A 20605-nucleotide genomic window follows, 5' to 3' on the forward strand; every position below is an offset into this window, starting at 1 on the left:
AACGGTACCAACAATAAAATTCTAGTATTGACTTTATGGTCTCAATTCCCGTGTGACCCCTACGGAGGTACATTAAAAATTTTTTAAGCAAGACATTTGAAATAACTAATCTCCCATCTAATTCTAATATACCGTTATCTAAGGATAACGCATTTCGTTTCCTCGCAAACTGTTGTAGTTTAAAATCTGCGTTATTATAATCCTGACTAAGCTATATATCTACATAATTTTTTACCTTATATAGATATCTTTAATGATCTCCTCTTTGAGCCGTTTTTCCGTCAGATCCATATACTCCATGTTGATACTTGATATTTCCTGAACGTGCTTTTCATTATTGTTTTCGTTATTTTCATAGGTAGTCGGGATAGTGTATCTGCCATCACGTTCTCGCTTTTTGAATTATAGTGCATCTGCTAGCACGTTCTCGCTTTTTCAATTGGCCATTTTTCAGGCCAATCTTGATTGTCGATTATTTACATGTTTCATTTAGTTGCGCAAAAATCATTGGTTATTTTTTATTTTGTAATCATAAATAATAAAAATAAGTTATTTAATTTTACAATATAATTGAATGAAGAAGCATCGATATCATTAATACAGACTTAAGCGATAATATTAGATACTCTTTATTTGCATTTTTTAAAAAGGGAACAATTGACTGTTTGGCCACTCTATAGCGGCCGACTAGGAGATCTAGAATTTTTAGTTTTTTAAAAAAATAAAATAATTATCATTATAGATGTTAGGGATCAGCATCAGCCATATTTTTCAGGTCCTGCCCGACACGAAATTTTTATTTTAATTTATCTGACCAGACCTGATTCCTAACAATTTTTTTTTATTTGTTCCTGTAACCCCTAACCTAAATAAAAATTTGTCAGCCCAGTCTAGCTCTAAATTATATTTAAAGATAGAATTCAAATTTTAAGCCCCGCCCTGCCGGCTCTTATTTAATTTTAAAGAAATATTAAACCAAACTCAACCCGAACCCAAATTTTTTTCCTAAATATAGGCCCGGCTCGAGCATAATTTTTCAGATATACAAATGAAATCAAACATAAAATATAGTAGTTATGAAGAATAGATCTCATCTAAAGTTTTTAGAACTTTGATCATATGACCATTGATTTTAACTTTCAAAATGTTTAGCCCTTTGATAAAGCTTGTATCAAAGTTATATTTATGATATGATAATATATAAGTATTTTCAAAAAGAGCATGATTAAATGTTTTTTAACCTTTATAGACTTAATCATTATTATTTTATTTAATCGGAAATATTTTTATTGGTTGAAACATAATAATAATATTATTATGCTTGTATTGGGGATACACTGACAATCAAAAAAAAAAGATAAAAACAACAATATTATACAAATTATTGTAGATCATATTATAAATATAAGCGAAAGCTGATCATAATTCTGTGTGTTATAAAAATAAATAATTTATTTATAAAAAAATACAAATAAATTCCGTTTGTTTTGTGTACTGCTAAAAATTTTTTAGAGGATGTCTATAAATCTCCGAAAATTCCGGCAAATGTTTTCCTCAAATTACCCATAGTATCTCCTACAATATCTTTGTCAACCTTTTCTTTGCTATAAGAATTAGATCTAGATCGCACGCTATCACCGAAATTATCGAAAGTGTTTGAAGAACCACTATAAGCACCATAATCAAGATCCATAAGATCTCTATGTTGCTGTTTAGGTGCATTACTGGTGGGAAAAGTGATATTATCTCTTTTGGGGGAAGACATTACGCTATCCTGGTGGCCAGCAGAGGAATCCAAAATCTTAACTAAAGAATTTTGGCGAGACGGGCTTTGTCCCGGGTAACGAGAAGCTGGTGGTATATTGGCCATCGTAGAGGAAGCCACAGTCGATGGAGCTATATATGCTGCTTGAGATTTTTGCGACAACCTATTTGTGGCATCGGTCGTGTTAGTAGATTTAAGAGTATTATAATTAGCGGTATAATTCTTTGGATGAGGTGGAATTGGGGGTGGTCTAGAGTCGCCAGCTCTTGTCGTTTGAGAAGTCTGCCCACCACTACTAGTTGCTAGGCCGTACAAGTTATCTTGACTACGCGCGTTTCCTTTGCCATATTCCTTAACATTGGTGTTTGGTATAGACAAAGGGATCGACGTTGTGTGCTGATAATAATATAAATTATCAGGAGAAGAATCAAATTTTTCTCGACTTGAATCGGTGGCATCACGGGGAGTGAAATTGCTTTCGATATCTTTCATGCTTTGAGATCGCGTTGCTAAGGATTGCTGCAACTGTTGCTGAGGGGTCTTGGATTGGATAGATGATTTTCTCTTATCGCTTTGATGTTCGGTTGGTGAAGGTTCACTATTTTACATATTAATAGTTTAGCTTTAAAATACCATTTTATAGAAACTGTTATATTTATGTTTTTACTTATTGAGGTGTTATTAAATATTTTCCAAATATGCTTTTCTCTAATTTTTAATGAAGGACCACAGAATTATTTTCTTTCAAAATAAGTTAAAGTTCTTAACAAAACACGAGCTTGTATAACCTGATAAGAACAAGTAACGACTGCTCCATTTTATTCACAGTTAACTCAGCTATGATTCTTCTATCTTCTTCTTGCGACTCTCCTAATAGATTCATCGAGCAATCGTTCACCTTTTTTTTAAAAAGTAAAAATATAAAGATTTATGAAAATTTAATTGTAACCTATCAAGAAGTAGAATCATTTTTTCTCAATTTTGACAGAGCTTTCAACATTATGATAGATGGGGAATTCGAAGAAAATAAATAGTCGGGAAGAAGGGTGATGATTTCTCATCACAAAAATTTGAAATTTAAACCATTCTTCAAAAAATTTCAATCAAAATAGCCATACCTCAAGAACCTACATTTTTTTTAGGTAACCCAATACGAAATTTTTTTTTTTCTAATCCGATAAATAGATTATGGAAACAAAGTTTTATTTTGTTGAGCTATTCCCGGTCGGAAATTAATTTTAAAATCGATGCAAAATGAAACTAAATCAAAAAATAAATGTCTGCTCGAGTCAGATCGACCCACATGCCCGATCGATATTAGACCGGATTGGCGCTCAGGTCTGTCCTCGTGTAATTTAAAAATATTTGTCAAAATTGATTGGCTAATCCCGAAAAAAAAGATTACCCCCCCCCCCCCACTTAAGACAGTGATTCATTTTATTTTTAAATAGAAATCTGTTTACCATATTTATAGCTTCCTCTAAACTGAATAAAAAGAGTCAGGCTATTCAGATTTAGTACACACTTAAAAACATCACAGAATAAGGTTGTTAGTTCAAAATCTGAATTGGCTGGTCTAAACAGAAACAAGTTTCAAAAATAATACACTGGCACTGCCTAACCACTCAATTGGCTTTTCTAATCATTTATATAAAATATATTAAAATTGGCTAATTTTTAGGTATGTTCTTGTTTGTATTTTTATTACAAATCTGGCGTTTAGTCCTTAGTTATCTGTCATGCAAATTTTTGTAAGATTTACATTTAAAAAATAATAATTTTTGTTTGAACCAAATTTCTTTATTTGGGACCCACAATTAATATTATTTGATTTTAATCAAAATTCAATCTTCTATTGCATTCAATGCAATGAAACCTCTCATTTTTTCAGAAATCTTAAACTCCAGGTAAAAGTTTTACTTACAAAGTAATAATATTATAGCGGAAATAAAAAAAAAGGAGTATTCTCATTATTGTTAAAAAAAATATCATTACCTATCTATTCGATAAATTTTTGTCAATATTTTTTTAAAGAATATTAAGCCATCAATTTTTAAAACGGTTTTTTTAGATTTAATTAAATTTCGCTATAGTAAAAAAAATGAAATATTTAATCTATGGACACTTGTCAAATTTATACAATTTATAAAAATTATTTATTTTTTTGAAATATTAATTTTAAAACTATTTTTTTTACCCCTATAATATATTCCCTTCCTTCTCTAGCCTTGATGGCCTCCACCGCCAAAATATCCAACCCGCCGAATAATTTAGAGCATTCGTCTACCCAAAGCTTGTATCTATATTTTAAAAAAATCTAATTATTTATTGAATCGAAAAGCGTTAAAATTGTTTCTTTTTTTAAGTCAAAATCTAATTTAAATATTTATACTATTAATATTTTTTATATTTGTCTAATCGATAAGTATAACGCGGTTCGGTTCCATTCCAATTTTTGGTTTAAAATTGCACAAATGATTGGTTCCAATTAGGTTATTTTTGAACAAATCGAATATCGACTCATTTTGCGGTATCTTTTTTGTATAATTATCAGATACATGCAGGCACGGTCCTAAGCCCGGCCCGGATACACGGGCCGGAACTTATTTTAATTTTTGATATACCCGTACCAGGCCGGGCAGCGCGTATATTTTAAAACCTAATATTTTAAATCGCAATTATATATATAAATTTAAAATAAATATGATATATTTTTAAAAAAATCCAGGCTAGGCCTGAAAATTTTTTTAAAAAAAAATAGGGGCAGAGCAGGTCCTAAAAATATAAAACAAGGGTCGGGCTGGATCGATATTTTTTAAATCCGGTTCGGTCCGTGTAAATGGTACCTCTGCAGGTCTCTGATATTTATAAATCATTAATATATTGACTCAAAATATTGATATAAATATATATATATTTTTTTAAATTAAGACGAAGCAAAAATATTTTAAAAACTTAAGAGTAAAAAACCAAGCAAAAACTAATATAAAAAAAATGAGTTCAATTTATTTTATTTCATAATAAAACATGAATAAAAAATAATAAATTAAGTAACGAACTATAACATACAAAACATAAAACCTGTAATTTTTTCTAAAATATTAAATAATTCTTCGATTCCTTTTAAAGTCAATATAATTTCAAAATCGGTGTGACAGTATTCATAACAGTTCGACTTTCCCTTTTCTAAATATCCTTATGATGGTTCATTTACGGTTTGGAAATTTACGGTTCATTAGGTTTTGTGGTTCGGTTCGACACCAAAGTTAAGTTTGTCCTGATAAAATGAATATTATCAGTAAAATGCTACTATAACGAATATATTCACAATCCTGTTTTTTATCTTTACACATTATATTAACTGATTGCCGGAAATATTTAGTTCAACATGAATAAGGAAAGTTTCTCGTAATGGGTATATAATTATAGGGTGGTTTCAAAACTGACTATATATTTAATCTCTAAGTACTAAATAATTAAATATACTGTCAAATATGATGTTAGAAAAAATTCGTTAAAATTAAATTATATTCTGAAACTTATGTATATAATTAGGTATTAGAGGGGAGTTATTAGGCATAATTAGATGTCTATTATATTTAAAAAAGAAAAATTCAAATTAACTTTTCATTGACAGGTATTTCTTCCAATATAGACGATCCCGTATTAGCTTTCCAATTTCCGGAGATGGATTTCCTCCTACAAATAAAATAAACAGTTATGCAGTTATGAAATCAAGTATAGGTAAAAGACAGGCGCGTACGCAGGAATTTGGTCTGGGGGGGGGGGGATAATAAATTTTTTTAAGAAATAATATTTTTAATTAAAAATACTAAGCATAAATTTATTAGGATTAATAACTTTTCTAATACACAATTTTAAACTAATGTGAATTAAAAAAATTATATATATAAACCGGCATTTAAATGTGAATCATAAAATATAAAGTGAATATAACCCACGATATGAATCACCTAAATGACCCAAAATTGAAATTTGAATTTTTTGAGCTTTTAAAATATATAAAGTATAAAAAATTTAAATGTTGTAAATATAAATTAATACACAAAAAGTTTCTTAGGAATAATTGTATTTTGTATGTTTTGAGCTAATTTTTCAATTATCAATCCTTGCTTGGCGTTAAATGTCTATGAATATTCAAAAGATCCAAATCATTCAATCTACTTTCAGATGTTGTATTTCATAGGTATGTTTTTCACAGACTTGCAGGCCCGGCCCCTGAGCCGGACCGTATTTTAATTTTTTTAAATATACCCGGGCCGGGCTCGTAATTTTTTTTTTAAAAACAACCGGGCTGGGCCTGAAAATTTTTTAAGAAAAAATATCCGAGCCGAGTTATATATTTTAAAACCAAATATTTGAAATCGCCATTATTAGCTATAAATATCAAAAATAAATATAATTTATTTTAAAAAATTCGGGCTAAGCCAGCCGGGCCGGGCTTGAAAATTTTTTTAAAAAAAACCCGGGCCGGAAAAAATTTTAAAATAAAATCTGGGCCTGGTCCTGCAAATGGTACCTCTGCAAGGCTCTGTTATTCTTCTTAAAAAAGTGAATGTTCTCTCATTAGTTTACTAAAGAGCTGCTAATATATATATAACCATTTTAATAATTGGGAGTATAATCTAAAATGTGTTTGAAATAAAAAGCATCCATAGCATTTTTTGGGACTGTATCAACCATAGTTAATCTTTTAATCATAGTTATTCAGCTAATAAGGCATCATAAGATATTTTAACATCTTCATGATAAAAATATAACAAATATTTATATTTTTTTCTATCACCATATGAAAAAGGTTGGGAGAGGGGACATTTGTTTTATAATATTCTACTGATCCTATATTAATGTTTTGATGATGAGCTTGCTTGCTGCAAGTCGAGGGGGACAAATATTTAACACGTATAGCTCTGCTTTTGACTCAACAATAACATATAAAATATGAAATTCTTCAACAACACTAGCTCTATTTCCTTGAGTTCTAATAAAATGCTCTCCGCTATTCTCATCTTCTTAATCAAGTCAATGTTATGTTTTTGAAAAGTATTACATAAAATAGTTGTATAATTAAATAATACATTCTAATGAGAAAAAAAATTTGGAATAAGTATTGAATCCAATAATTTTCTTGCTTCTGAGGAAATATTTCTTTCAAGCCATTGTGATATTTCAGTAATAGCATTAATAATCAGCTCTTCTAACTCCAAAATAGCTGTTACTGTGGCGGAGACTCGATCTCGTTGGACAAGCTTGCAATTTTTTTCTCCCTGTTGGACAAGGAGTTTCAAAGATAATTATTATTTTATTAGAAATTTAGATAAATATTACGCCACTAAAATTTGAAAATAATAGGTAAATTACGCCAAGGAAAACTTGAAATCGAAATTGATTGATAAAATAACTTAGTAGATGAATGTGATAAATAAATGTAATTAAATATATATATATATATATATATAAGAGATAAGAATAAATATTAACAAATATAAATTAATATTAACAATAATATTTTTGAAAAATATAATCCGGCATCTGCATTTTTTGGCTTTGGGGGGGGGGAAGGGATTTGTCCCCCTGCCCCCCCCGCTGCGTACGCGCCTGGTAAAAGAAGAATAGTAAATTAATCATAATAAAGCAGACCATAGAAGAAATATGATTTAGTCACACGAAAATATAAAAATAATGTAGATATACTAACCAGACATTGAATTAATGTATAATATATAGAAGATCTAAACTAAATAGTATTTTGATAGAAATATATACTATCCATCCTTCCTCTCTTATCCTTATACACAATCATATATTTACAACGCAATAATCTAATAATATAAAGCTTTCGACAGCATTGTTAGGCAAGTAACATGTTATTTTTACGATTACGAACGGAAAGACAGTAGGCCAAATAAAAATGGTAAGATTTTATAAGTAGACGTTACTCAAAAGGGTAACGTAGTTATATTTCGCGTTACTCTTTCTTAAAATAATAAGCCCCAGTTACATTTAAAAAGATAACGTGGTTATTTTCCCTTTTTAAAAAGTGCCCAAGTCATTACTTTGAATGAGCTTGCTTATTATATAAATCTCAAAATTCAAAGATATAATAACACAGATTTTTTTTATTACGACTATGCTTATTCTATAAATATATTTATTTTTTAAAAATTTTTTTATTAACTTTTAATTTTATTATAACTATTATAATTGTTTGTCAATTATCCTATAAACAATTTCAGCCAGATTTTTTTTATTACGACTATGCTTATTCTATAAATATATTAATTTTTTAAACAATTTTTTATTAACTTTTAATTTTATTATAACTATTATAATTGTTTGTCAATTATCCCATAAACAATTTCAGCACTACCTATTAAACAAGTCAATAGATGCTGAGGATGGCGAGGGGTATATTATTCTATCGATAAAGTCTTAGTATTTTAAAATTTTTCCAAGGATGTATCTATTAAGGCTAAAAATTAAATAATAAATATGATTGTAATATGAAAATAGAAAGTAAGGAATAAAGTGAAAAGTAACAAGTTACTTTAATTTATTATTTTTGTAACATGGTAAAGACATTACCTATTTAGGAGGGAGGGGAGGGTATATATAACGCGTTATATACAGTGCTATTATATATATTAGCGTCAATGTGTTTTTTCCAGCAATTTACAACTTTAAATCATTCTTTGAGCGTATTTTTTTAAGTTTAAAAATCATATTTTACCTGAAAAATATTCTACCATGTTTGGCATACCTATCTTATACATTGTAGACAATTTTTCTGTTAATCTTTAAGTCATTTAAAATTTATATAAAAAATAGAGTCAATACCGTTTAATTGTATAACGCTTAAGTGTAGTGTAAATATTTTTAAATGTGAAAAAAATTCGCCATTTTGTTGAAATCTATAATGGCATATAGTTTTTTAAATGCAAATGGTAATTGCGAAATATCGGTTAAATGAGAAAAATTTTAAGTCCCATTTATATGTTAACAACGCTATTTTTATTGGATAATTGCGAAGCGGTAAATTTTGAATTGGAGATTACCAATAAATAATTAAAAAATTATTTTAGAATTTACATCAACCCCTTAAATTTATGTTACCCAAATGAGTTTTTTTTATTTGAGGGTAGGGGCTTAATTACCGAGTATCACATAATTCTTATTTTATGCTTAAATTATTATAGAAAATTTAGTATAGATAGAATCAAAATTATCACAATGCCTTAAATAAACTACCAGCAACTAGGAAAAATAGCTTTCCAAAAACAAAGACAGCATTATAAATTTGGCTTGCACAGATATTGAGCCCAAATTGCAATCTGAAGGGCCTTTTCATGTTAGAAAAAGATAGAATTTACAGCAAAACATTTGATGAGGTGGTTCTTATTTTATAAATATCTAAAATTTTTCATAATTCTAGGTGGCTTCAGAGATTTATAAAAGGAAAAGATATTAATTTCACACATCTGCTATAAAAGAGTGAGCGCCGACTTGGAAAGTTTATTTTTTTTAAATATAAATAATAAGATTTGCTTTATTACCTATAAAGGTATGTGCAGAAAGTGATTTGATTACTTAAATAAAGTTATAAAAGAGATAGCCAAACCTCATTATTTACCTAATAAAAGCAAAGCTATAAATGAATATGACATCTTTATCCCGTATGCATAACCTAATTTGTAGGACCAAGAATCATTAAGAAGGCTATTATTTCAAATTAATTAATTTTATAAAAATTATTTATCTGTTTATATATTCAATATGATAAAGGAAAATAAAATATCATGTGTGTTGTAATTTTAATTTGACAATTCAAATTTTCAAATAGGAAATTAAAAACATTTCTCATTAAGTAAAATTGGATTATCACTATTCACTCATTTGATTTATTCATCATTGATTGATCCTAATTTATTTAACAGAGTCTTACATAAATTTAAGTATTATCTTAGTTAGCACATTTTAAAGTAAGGTTTAAATATTATATTTCTTGTTACAACTTTCAAGTTGTTTAGATTTCTTATCAAATTTTGCTATAATTAATGAATTTAAGACTTTATTAAGTGTTTTAGATATAAATATAGACAACATTGTAAAGAGGTAACAAACAATATTTTTCTTTCATCCTTATATATATTTATTAAATGTTTCTCTAAAATTATTGAATGTATAAAATTTGAAAAGAAATCTTCATATGATTTTATTTGTGTATTTTGGATCATCCTAAACTAATTTATATAAAAAATTTTTAAAAATATCCCGATTAGAGACAAATTGGAAAATAATATTTTTAATCATTAATTTTTTTTTAATAAAGGCAATAGGTGTACTTTAAAGATGCCAAATTTGATAGCTGTAAAGCTTAATAACACAAAATTGACGTATATTAACAAAAAATTATATTTAATCATATAATTGCGAAAATTAAAATAAGTGCGAAAAAATAATTTTTTTCAGTCCCAACGCTTCGCAATTATCCGGGTTTTGACTGTGTAAGGAAAATCTAATATATGGAATAATGTCTGAAATTTCATAGAGTAGTCAAACATGATGGGATACATTTCTAGTAAAATCAAATAATGATCTGTTGAAAAAATAACACATTGACGCTAACATATTACATTTAAATTATTTAATTACTCGTCACGTTCAATTCTAATCAGCAATTTAATAGTGAACAAATTTTTAATATCAACGGGTGTCATATAAAAAAATCATTGAATTTTTTTTATACATCATAATGATGGATTATATTCCAAATTTACAATTTTGGCAACATAATTCTCGCAGGAGTTTCTTAAGGTACCAAAAATTAAATTCCTAATCTGATCTTTTTTAGATGATGAAATTTCCTCCTCTAAGCAATCAAGCAATTAGCTCTAATAAGGAAAATTCGAGATCAGAATCAGCTCCAATCATGCTGTATTACAAATAAAGATCCCCCTAAACTGAAGTTTAAACAAATCGATTCTGTGTAACAATCAAGAGTAGCGTTCCAAAAAATTTAGTATCGTTTCAAATACTTAGCCATAACAACCTTTAGAGACTTAGATTTAATTGGAGATTCGATAGCACGCATAAAATTTTTAATGAATATATATACTATCTGCTTAACTATATAGATTGGAGATGTGGGTCTTAATAAACCAAAAACCTGCCTCGATTCTATATGTTTTTCAGACAAACTGCCTCACATGCATTATACCCATCATCAGCGGGAGACTCCCGTATTTTTTAGTTTATAACCTCTCGATAAATTCGCACACTTGTTAATCTCCCGCAATTTTATGATTTCTACCGCATTAATTTTTTTCTAGCATTTTAAGGTTTTTATTTATAATTAATAATTTTATAAACAGTAATTGATTATTTTTTCAAAAAACATGTTAGGTTTATCAATTTTCTTCATTCTAATATGTTTTATCCAATAATAACACGACATCATAATAATCATGTGTTTATTTTTTATCTAGACTGAACTATATTTCCTTGAGATTGAATCTGTTTTCTCTTAACACCTGGCAGCCCCGATTTACCATGTATATATTAAACTTTATGTTGAATTTTTAAAGTTATGAAGAAAATAAAAGTTATGCTAATCCAATTGGAATTATGGTAGTATATATTAGAGATCTACAAAGTTAGGCCCCCGTACCCGGCCCGAGTCGCTTGGGCCTAATTATATTTAAAATAATCAGTTCGGGCCGGGCCTTATATTTCTAAAAAATTCGAGCCAGATCGGGTCGGACCTTGGAATTTTTTTTAAATATATCTAAATTTATCAATTTTATATTGAATTTTTTATGTAAAATAAAAATATTTGATTTTATTTATTGAAACTTAACGACATATAACATATATTTTTTATTTTAAGTAATTATAAAAATGAATTTCTATATTTAGATAAATTCAGGCCGGGCCGGGTCGTTAAATTTTTTTTAGAAAAATTTTGGGCCGGGCTTGAAAAATTAGGCCCGATGCAGATCACTAGTATATATATATAAAGATTTACATGAAGGCTTTATAATGCTGTCCGATTTTTTGAACGTGAATATCGTACTTGCTCTCGATGTAAGGTTCTATGGTAGAATAACATTCGCTAACAGCTATAATACTTGTTATGTCTTGGAAGTCATAATGGTTATCTATCTTTATCTTGATTTATATTTAATTTTTTGCATTATATTAATATTTAATTATATAATATTTATTTGATATTCTATTCACCCCAACATATTTTATTATATATCAGATATGGGGATGCCATACTATTGTAAAATAATAATAATAAAGTTATTTTAGAAAATACAAAACTATAAACTTCTGCTTATTTATATTTCAAATTGAATCTCTATTTGGACTTCTCCATAAGTCGCTGTTAGTTATATAAGAAAATCAAACTAAATGTTTATCAAACATGCCTGACATTCAATCCAATTAGAAAAGGGCTTATATAACAATTCCAAATTTTTAAAATATTTGAGTTTAATTCATAATATTAATTCAAAGAATGATTAAAGATATTTCAAGATCTCTATAAAAATAATATGCACAGCTCACTATAATTCTAAATCGGAGATTAGGCCTTATATTCGTATTATCTTAAGGTACTCGAATATACCATGACCAAACGAACATATGTTCCCTTCTGAAATTAAAACAAATCATGATTTTCTATCGCTTAACTTTCAATTTAATGTGGTGATAATTGATGTATCTTTCCAATTATATGACGAAATTATTGATATAAACATATAATGGTATTACAAATAAAACACTATCAAATACTAGTTTTATAAAGGAAAAAAAAATATTTGGTTTAATGTGACAAAACAAAAATAACCTAGTGATTCAGCTAATCAATTTAACTATGGGATACTAATGAATTTACAAAGCACACTAAGTATATTCCAGCAACAAAGTTTTTTGCTAGGTTGCTAGGTCTACCCAAAAATGTATACCACATGTTCCTCTCTGTATATTAAAATTTTTTGAATATACCAAGTTCGGACCTAAAATATTTTTTCTATAGTACCCGGGCCGGGCCTAAAAATTTAAAAAATCAGGGCCGGGGCGGGCCGGACCTAAAAAACTAAAATCGGGGTTGTGCAAATGGTACCTCTTCTGCAGGTCTATGAAATATTAAACCGAAGCTTTCTGCTCTTATCTAAAAAAAATGTATTGAGTTAGAAGAGGGGAGTTATATGAGCTTATTTTGAGATAATAAATTGTCAAATTCATTTTTTAGAATTAATTTAAAAAGATCTTTTTTTTTGAAATTGCAAAAATTATTAAAAAAATATGAGTTTGTATTTTATTTTTTATGTTTCAATCAACATATTTTCTAAACTTGTGTTTTATTTTTTTTTTCTAACTACACACATTTCATGTCCGTCACTAAAAAGTCCCTAGAATTTATAATATCATGTCATGTCATTCTATTTAGTTCTTTTTCATTTAATTTTTTTTCTTAGATTATAATTATCAATTTTGCTAGCAGTGCTTTACTAGATAGTAAACCCTATAGAAGGCCCTGATTTCACTATAATAACTTAGTATCTTCATATATTTATAAAATTATAGATAGAAAGAAAATGTCAGAAGGATATTTTATATTTTTTTAAGAAGCATTATTTTACAATCATATACATATATAGACGGTGGCGTATCCAGGATTTTCTTATGGGGGGGGGGGGGGGGGTAATTTAATTTTTTTATTGAAAATACTAATAGTAGTGTGTATAAAATATTAATGTTGTTAAACGGCTCGTTTTGAGCCGATTTTTAAAAATGGCTAACTCAATATTTTCGCCAGAAAAATATTAACTAAGCCTCGAAATTTCGATACTATATGTCTAGACTTTTGCTCCTTCTATGAGAAAAATTTTCAGGCTTGCATTATATTTTTCTGGATAAATAACTGAGTTAGCCGCTTTTAAAAATCGGCTCAAAACGAGGTGTTTAACAACACTATAAAATATTGACTAGAAAATAATTTAAAAAACAAGTTTTTTTAAACTTCTTATCAAATACAATATTATACAATTTTTTTTTATTAAATACTATAATTATAATGTGATTTTTAATTTTCGTGGGAATGTTGCCAATTCATCTAGAATTTTGTTTGTCGTTGGAACCAAATCTCTGTGAATATTTAACAGAGCTAACCCATTTAGCCGAGATTCGGAAGTAGTACTTCATAAATATGTTTTCAACCTTCTTAAGTTGGAAAGTCCTTTCATTCGTACATGTTATAATAGGCAAACATGGTAGAATATAAAACAACTTCAAAATATTAAGAATTTGAGCCAAGGTTTCTTTACACCGATTGAGCGCATCAATAGCATGCTCAGGTAAAATAGCTAAATATTTATACCACAATTCGAATTCACTGATTAAATTGATTTCAGTATCAATATCATAGGAATAAAATTTTGCTAAATATTCAATTTTACCAATAGTGGCATTAGAAAACGAAGATGGATCTTTGGGTATTAAAACTTGAAGATTGCTAAAGACTTGTTTTATCTAAAAACCGTACTTTTATTTGCGATAAAAAAGTATCTAAGAATGGGATGAAAGTTGATATTTTATAATATTCTTCAGTTGAGCCAATATTTATTTTGCATCTCAATAATTGCCCAGGTGCTAGGCGAGGTTTAATTAGTGTTATATCATAAAATTTAGCCTTCGATTCAACGTCTATATAAATATTATGAAAATATTCATCTACATTCATTCTTATCGTATCTACCTGTTCATAGATATTTTCCGCCAAATCAATAACCTGAACCAAATCTAATGGTTTTTGTAAATTTCTACAAAGTAGTGAGCTATAGGAAAATAATTTATTGATGCAACTAGCAGCAATGATAAACTCTGATTGATCAATTGAATTCAAATAATGATATCGCTTCTGACGACACATTACTTTTTTTCATGCTCAGCCTTATTTAACTTTTGTATTTCTATTTCTTCTGTTCTACAAAATCGAAGTAAAGATAAAATATTTAAAAAATTATAGATATTTATTAATAATTAATATTAAAAATACTTATTAATTCTAACTTACTAATAATTTTGAATTTAATAAAATAATTATATATAATAATAAAATAAATTACCATTTGATTTCAATCTCTATGCTTAAAATTTTTCCATTTTATTAATATTTTTGAATAATGTTAATGTACTCACAAGGAAAGGAAATTTTAATAAAATTTATTTATGAAAAATAAGTTTTATGTTAGAAAATTGATACTCAAATAATTGTAAAATTTTAATTGGGGGGGGGGGGGGTGGAGGGTAAAATTTTTATTAGCTTAAAATGTGCGATAGGGGGGGAATCCCCCCCCTCCATTGGTTACGCGCCTGATAGACGACAAAAGGGTAGTATAGTATATTTTCCCATCTCGTTCTGCCAGTGAGAATGGCTAAAAGAAGGTTTTACCAATTTAAATTATTTACATTAATTATACATAGTATAATCTTATATGCAAAATATATATATATATTTATGACTTCTTTTTTTTTGTCGTATAATCTTTGTATTAGAAATATTACATGCATCATTGCATTTTTATAATTTAAAAAAAAAAATATATAATAATTTATTTCAATTTAAATATAACATAAAATTATTTATGTATTTTTTTTTCTCCCATAGTTATTATATTTTTTTCTTATAAATAAATTTTCTAAGATTAGAAAGCTAATCGCCACACTGTATTGCTGGAAGAAGAAAAATTTAAACCTAGGACTTAGAGTAATTTTTACACAATCGGTGCAATGATAGTGGGGACTATTTTTTAGAAATTTTTTTATACCACAAATTTTAGGTAATTTATAGAAATGGATAGACTAATAACTCCTTTATTTTTATTTGCGTGGAATTGTTTTATATAATTACCACCTCTATTTAAATATGCATGTAATAAAAAATTTAATAATCAATCAATGATAAATGTTTCAATATAAAAAAAAAATTAGCTAACCTTTCCACTCCCATTGTGAAAATGTCCTATTTTGACGACAATCGGAAATTTCGGCGTAATCATCTATCGATAATAAAGAAAAATTATAAGGTTTGAATTAGATTACAAAACGAAATTAATCACGTATTTTTTTGAACCCTGGTTCCGGGTAGTGTTATTAAAAGGCTCTATTTTTAAAAACGGCGAACCCGATATTTTAAACAAAAAATATTACGCAAACTTAGAGGGTTTGCTCATAAAGAGCAGAATGGTTTAGACATCTATAAACTGAATCTCGAAGCTTGCGTAATATTTTCTTTGGCTAAAATATGAATTGTCCGTTTTTAAAAAATCGAGCCGTTTAACAACACTAGTTCCTGGGCTTATAAAAAAAATATGGATAAGTTTTATCAGATATTTATAATATATGACCATATTTTTAAAAAAATATATATTGAGAGGTTACATTATAATTTATTTTCTCTTATAATACATTATTCTTTATTGCTCTTTTTAAACGGCCCGATTAAGATTTTAGCCATAATTATAATGTAAGCCTCCAGGTTTGGCATATAGAGGTCGAAACCCTTCTGCCATATCTACGAGCATAGCAACACTAAATCGTATCCTCAAAATAATTAATTAAGTTTTTTAACACCCCAAGAACCTATCTAATATTTAAAAAATAAGAAAGAAAAAAAAACTTTGTTTTTGAATAAGATATAAATTTATTTGAACAAGATACTAAAACTTATCAAATAAAATTTTTTTAGAGAGTTTTACGAGAAGTGAGTAATTTACAATTGACATACAGTACATCAAATTTGAAAAATATATATGATCCAAAGAGTTGTGTATTTAAATCTTATAATAATCGGTTTATAAGAAAAAAAGAGTTTATCCTACTCCGCATATAATAGTTCATGTCAATAAAATTATCAAGAAAAATTTATATTATAATATATTTAATCCTTATTTTATTATATAGTACATAATTAATGAAATAATATAAGAAAAGAAGGAACATTCATATTTTAATTAAAAATAAGCAAATAGGTACTTTTAAACTTATTGATATGCATCATTTGAGCAGGGTTGTAAACCAGAATTTGGGTTAATAAATTTTAGACTTATTAGCGGAAATTTTTATAACAGGAATTGAATCAAAACTGATTTTCTACAAAGAGGTCCGAACCTGCCCCATGTTCATTTTATCCCGGATTCGATGGGTTGTCAATAAAAAGTCTCGGTTTGGTCTGTAGCCTCAAAATACCCAATAAAACAATTTTAAATTTCTGAACCTGAACTCGGGTTCACAATCCTGCTTTTGGAATTAGCTAGTTCCTTAAAAAACTATGGAACATAAGACAAATTATTACGGCAGAAAAATTTATAGTAAAAAAAATGAAACTGGTGTTGACACCAAAGTAAAATATTTGCATCTATTCTCGTTGTTCATTTGGTGTATAATATAAAAAAAATTTAAAAGTGTTTAAAAATTTATAACTCTACAAAATAGTTTTTTTCTCTATTAAAAGGATTTCTAATGAGTTGTCACTCTTTTTCCCGGTTGATTAGCTTTAATTTAATCCTAGGATGACTCCAGATCCAACAGTGACTTTCGCCCCAGCGTTTAAACTGAATCGTGATTTTAATCACCAATACGTTATATTACTTGAATAACTTTAAAAAAATTAGGTTACCATCGTGATAAATCTTAATAAGTAAATATAAACTAACCTAAAATCAAGCCTGTTTTTTGATCACGGGTATATTTTTAAAAAATATAATTAATATTATTACCCAGCAGAATCGTTGGGTAGGGGCACAACTTCGGTCAAGATCATCTAATAATCTCCTAAAAAACTCTTTTTTTCTCTCTTCGGTTAATTTTAAAATAAAATTTTGCCTCCTTAAGTTGAAAAAAATCTTGCGATACTATTCGTGTTACCAGATTCTTTGTTTCCCTACTAATCTGACAAGAGTTAACTAGAACTTTAAAGTTCCATTGAGAATTAAATAAGTGAAATTGAGGGACACCAAAGAGTAGGGTAAAATACAAATCTAGGGATGTCAAAATTTCTTCTAAACAATGATCGATATATGAACAGTTGTGCTTCAAAATTCAGATCGTAATAAAAATTCATTTAATTTTAATATTTAATATATATTCTTTTCTTTTCTTTACATTTCTTTCCATTTTTAATAAAAATTTATAACCAATTTGTTGCGAAATTTCATGAAAATTGAATATGATAAATATTTACAATATTATTTAATGATTTTATACATTTTTAAATAAAAAACTTATACAAGATAAATTTTCATCTCCGACCTATTATTAATTCTTTTTTTACAGTTGTTCATATTACATCTTCATAAAATAATACTACATTGCATATATAACATACAGATACATTAATGAGATTGGTTAAACCTCTAAAAATGACCATAGTTTTATATTCTAACGAAGACTCGGCCTAGTTCAGTGCCTCCCTATTAAAACCTTACTTAACATCTTCTGTATATTGATCACATCTTTCCATTTTGAAAAAAAAAACGAAATTATAATTGAATGGTCAACTTACAAAGGTTAAATTTCATAATAACAAACAACCAGAAATTAATGTTAAAAAAAAGTAAATTCTAAACAAAAAAAAATATAATAATAGTTTTTTAACGTTTATTAGCAATTTAGCACACCATCAAAATTTGTTAAGGGAAGAAGATGTACTATTTCTTTATAATAAACAGATGTATATCAGTTCCAACTAGGAACGTGTCCAGTTTGGACAAAATTTTGCCTACTCAACAAATTAAATTAAAAAAAACCCTAATCTTCACTGGATTGGTAAAAATTAATATTTTACTATTATCCACTGTATTTAAAACAAAAGAAATAGTGTATTTTTTAAAAAAATCATATTTATTATTTTTGATTTTACATGTTTTTATCTTAGTTTATAAAAATTTTATATAAATATATCTTACTGTAATATATTGGTATTTTTGAGTACAGATTATTACATAGTCATATATATGTTTTTCAATGCAATTATTTCTTTATTTAAATTGTATTTTCCTTTAAACTAATTTGATGAAAATGAGTGAAATTTGTTTGTGTAATAAAAAAATTAATAAATTATGAGTTATATAAAAATTTAAATTATTTAATTATTCAAAATGTAACATTTAGCTAGTTACTTTTCAAAAGTAACTTTTTGCAACACTTGTATTTTCCATATTTCGAGCCATATACCATAAATAATATAAACGATTTAAAGGTATTATGACAAAGTTTTCATTATTTTAAAAGGTACACCTAAGGCTCAATTTATAATAAACGATTATAAAAAGTTAAATTTTTGTCATCAAATATATTTTTAGTCCATATTTTTTTATTATATTAAATTTTTTTATTATATATAAAATATTTTTTTTTACAATATTATATTACATAGTAATAGAATATAAAAACCCATCTCATAAATCATCTCCATTATAATATTTTTTTAAAAAATGCTTGTAATATATATTAAATATCTCAACAATTATTTTGCAATTACATAATTGTAACTTATAAGTGTAACATTTACGTTTGTATATTGAAAAAATGACTTTAAAAAAATACACTTGAAATTTCTTGATATATATATAATTGTATGTAGATTTATATAAGCATATTAATATTTAGAAGTTAATAGTAGTCATCATACAATAGAGTTTTGGTAGGGTAGGTGAAATGTGACATTTTTATTTTACGTATTTTATTTATTGAAATAAAATAACCATTTTTAAATGTTATTTTATGAACAATTATCTAAGATATAGATTATTATTAAATATTTTCTTTAAAAATAATTCGTTTTTATTCTTTATATAATTAAAATAAGATAAACTTTTTTAAAAGATATATTCTTTGCAATTATTTTTTGACTTTTATTGTAAATATTATATTTTTATGTGTATTGATGTTGTGATATTAAAAATTAAACATTCATTATTCACTAAAAAATATTATCGAAAATTGGCGAATGGCGACTTGCACACATTACACACTTACTATGTATTAATTACACATATAAATATAAAATCTTATTCATTTTACCATAATAAATATTATACAATCATGATAGTCAACTGGCTTCTAAACTTGAGTGGCGCTGTATTTATTTTGTCTTTTACTTTCTATATTTTATGAAATGCCTAATCGTGCGACATGGCTTACCTAACATCTTTTACCTTTTTTAAAACTTTAAAAAGTATATAGGGAATCAAAGTTTCTTTATAAATATTTATATAATAAAATTGAGAACTCTTTAAAATCCTAGTGTTAGATTTATATACATTTTACAGTTTATTATAAAGTGGGAACCCATTAACTCTTTTTTCTTGTATTTAAAAAAAAATCTAATTAAAAAACTTGTCCTAAAATTGAATAAAATTATTATTTTATATAATATTAAAAAAATATAATAATTTTGGTCTTGAAAATCTTCAAAAAGATTTTTTTTTTCTAATATATTTCCATAATATTTAATTTATAATATAATAATAAAATAAAATATTAAATATATTCTGTTTCTCAATGATAAATATCGTTATATTTTGATGTAGAATATTTGAATATGTGATTTTTCTTCTCTTGCAATTTTTTTGCACAACCACCCTCTCTCCCCCTAAATATTTATGAATATTATTTGGACAATTATTTTAAAAAAAATATGAATTTCAAAGCCCAGACATTGTGTTATGTTACGTTTATCTTATATTGTATACTATCTATACTATATTAAGTGTAGTTAGAGAAAAATATTGTTTTTTTATTTGCGTT

The 20605-nt window shown here is 26.7% G+C and overlaps 1 protein-coding gene across 1 annotated transcript in view; it reads right to left on the bottom strand.

The window, feature by feature from the left end:
- Window positions 1-1367: 1367 nt before the first annotated feature.
- The window catches only part of LOC135931015 (synapsin-3-like), a 53352-nt gene continuing 34114 nt past the window's right edge, over window positions 1368-20605 (bottom strand). The window contains exons 6-11 of the mRNA XM_065467864.1: window positions 15793-15855; window positions 11811-11953; window positions 5390-5464; window positions 3963-4065; window positions 2554-2663; window positions 1368-2363 (exon numbers count right to left, since the gene is read on the bottom strand). Of these exons, the coding sequence (XP_065323936.1) occupies window positions 1520-2363; window positions 2554-2663; window positions 3963-4065; window positions 5390-5464; window positions 11811-11953; window positions 15793-15855 (1338 nt within the window). The 3' untranslated portion in view covers window positions 1368-1519. The remainder of the gene's footprint in view (window positions 2364-2553; window positions 2664-3962; window positions 4066-5389; window positions 5465-11810; window positions 11954-15792; window positions 15856-20605) is intronic.

Source organism: Gordionus sp. m RMFG-2023, chromosome 1, assembly GCF_954871325.1.
Source record: "Gordionus sp. m RMFG-2023 chromosome 1, tfGorSpeb1-WG-v2, whole genome shotgun sequence".
In the NCBI taxonomy this organism is placed as follows: Eukaryota; Metazoa; Nematomorpha; class Gordioida; order Chordodea; family Parachordodidae; genus Gordionus; species Gordionus sp. m RMFG-2023.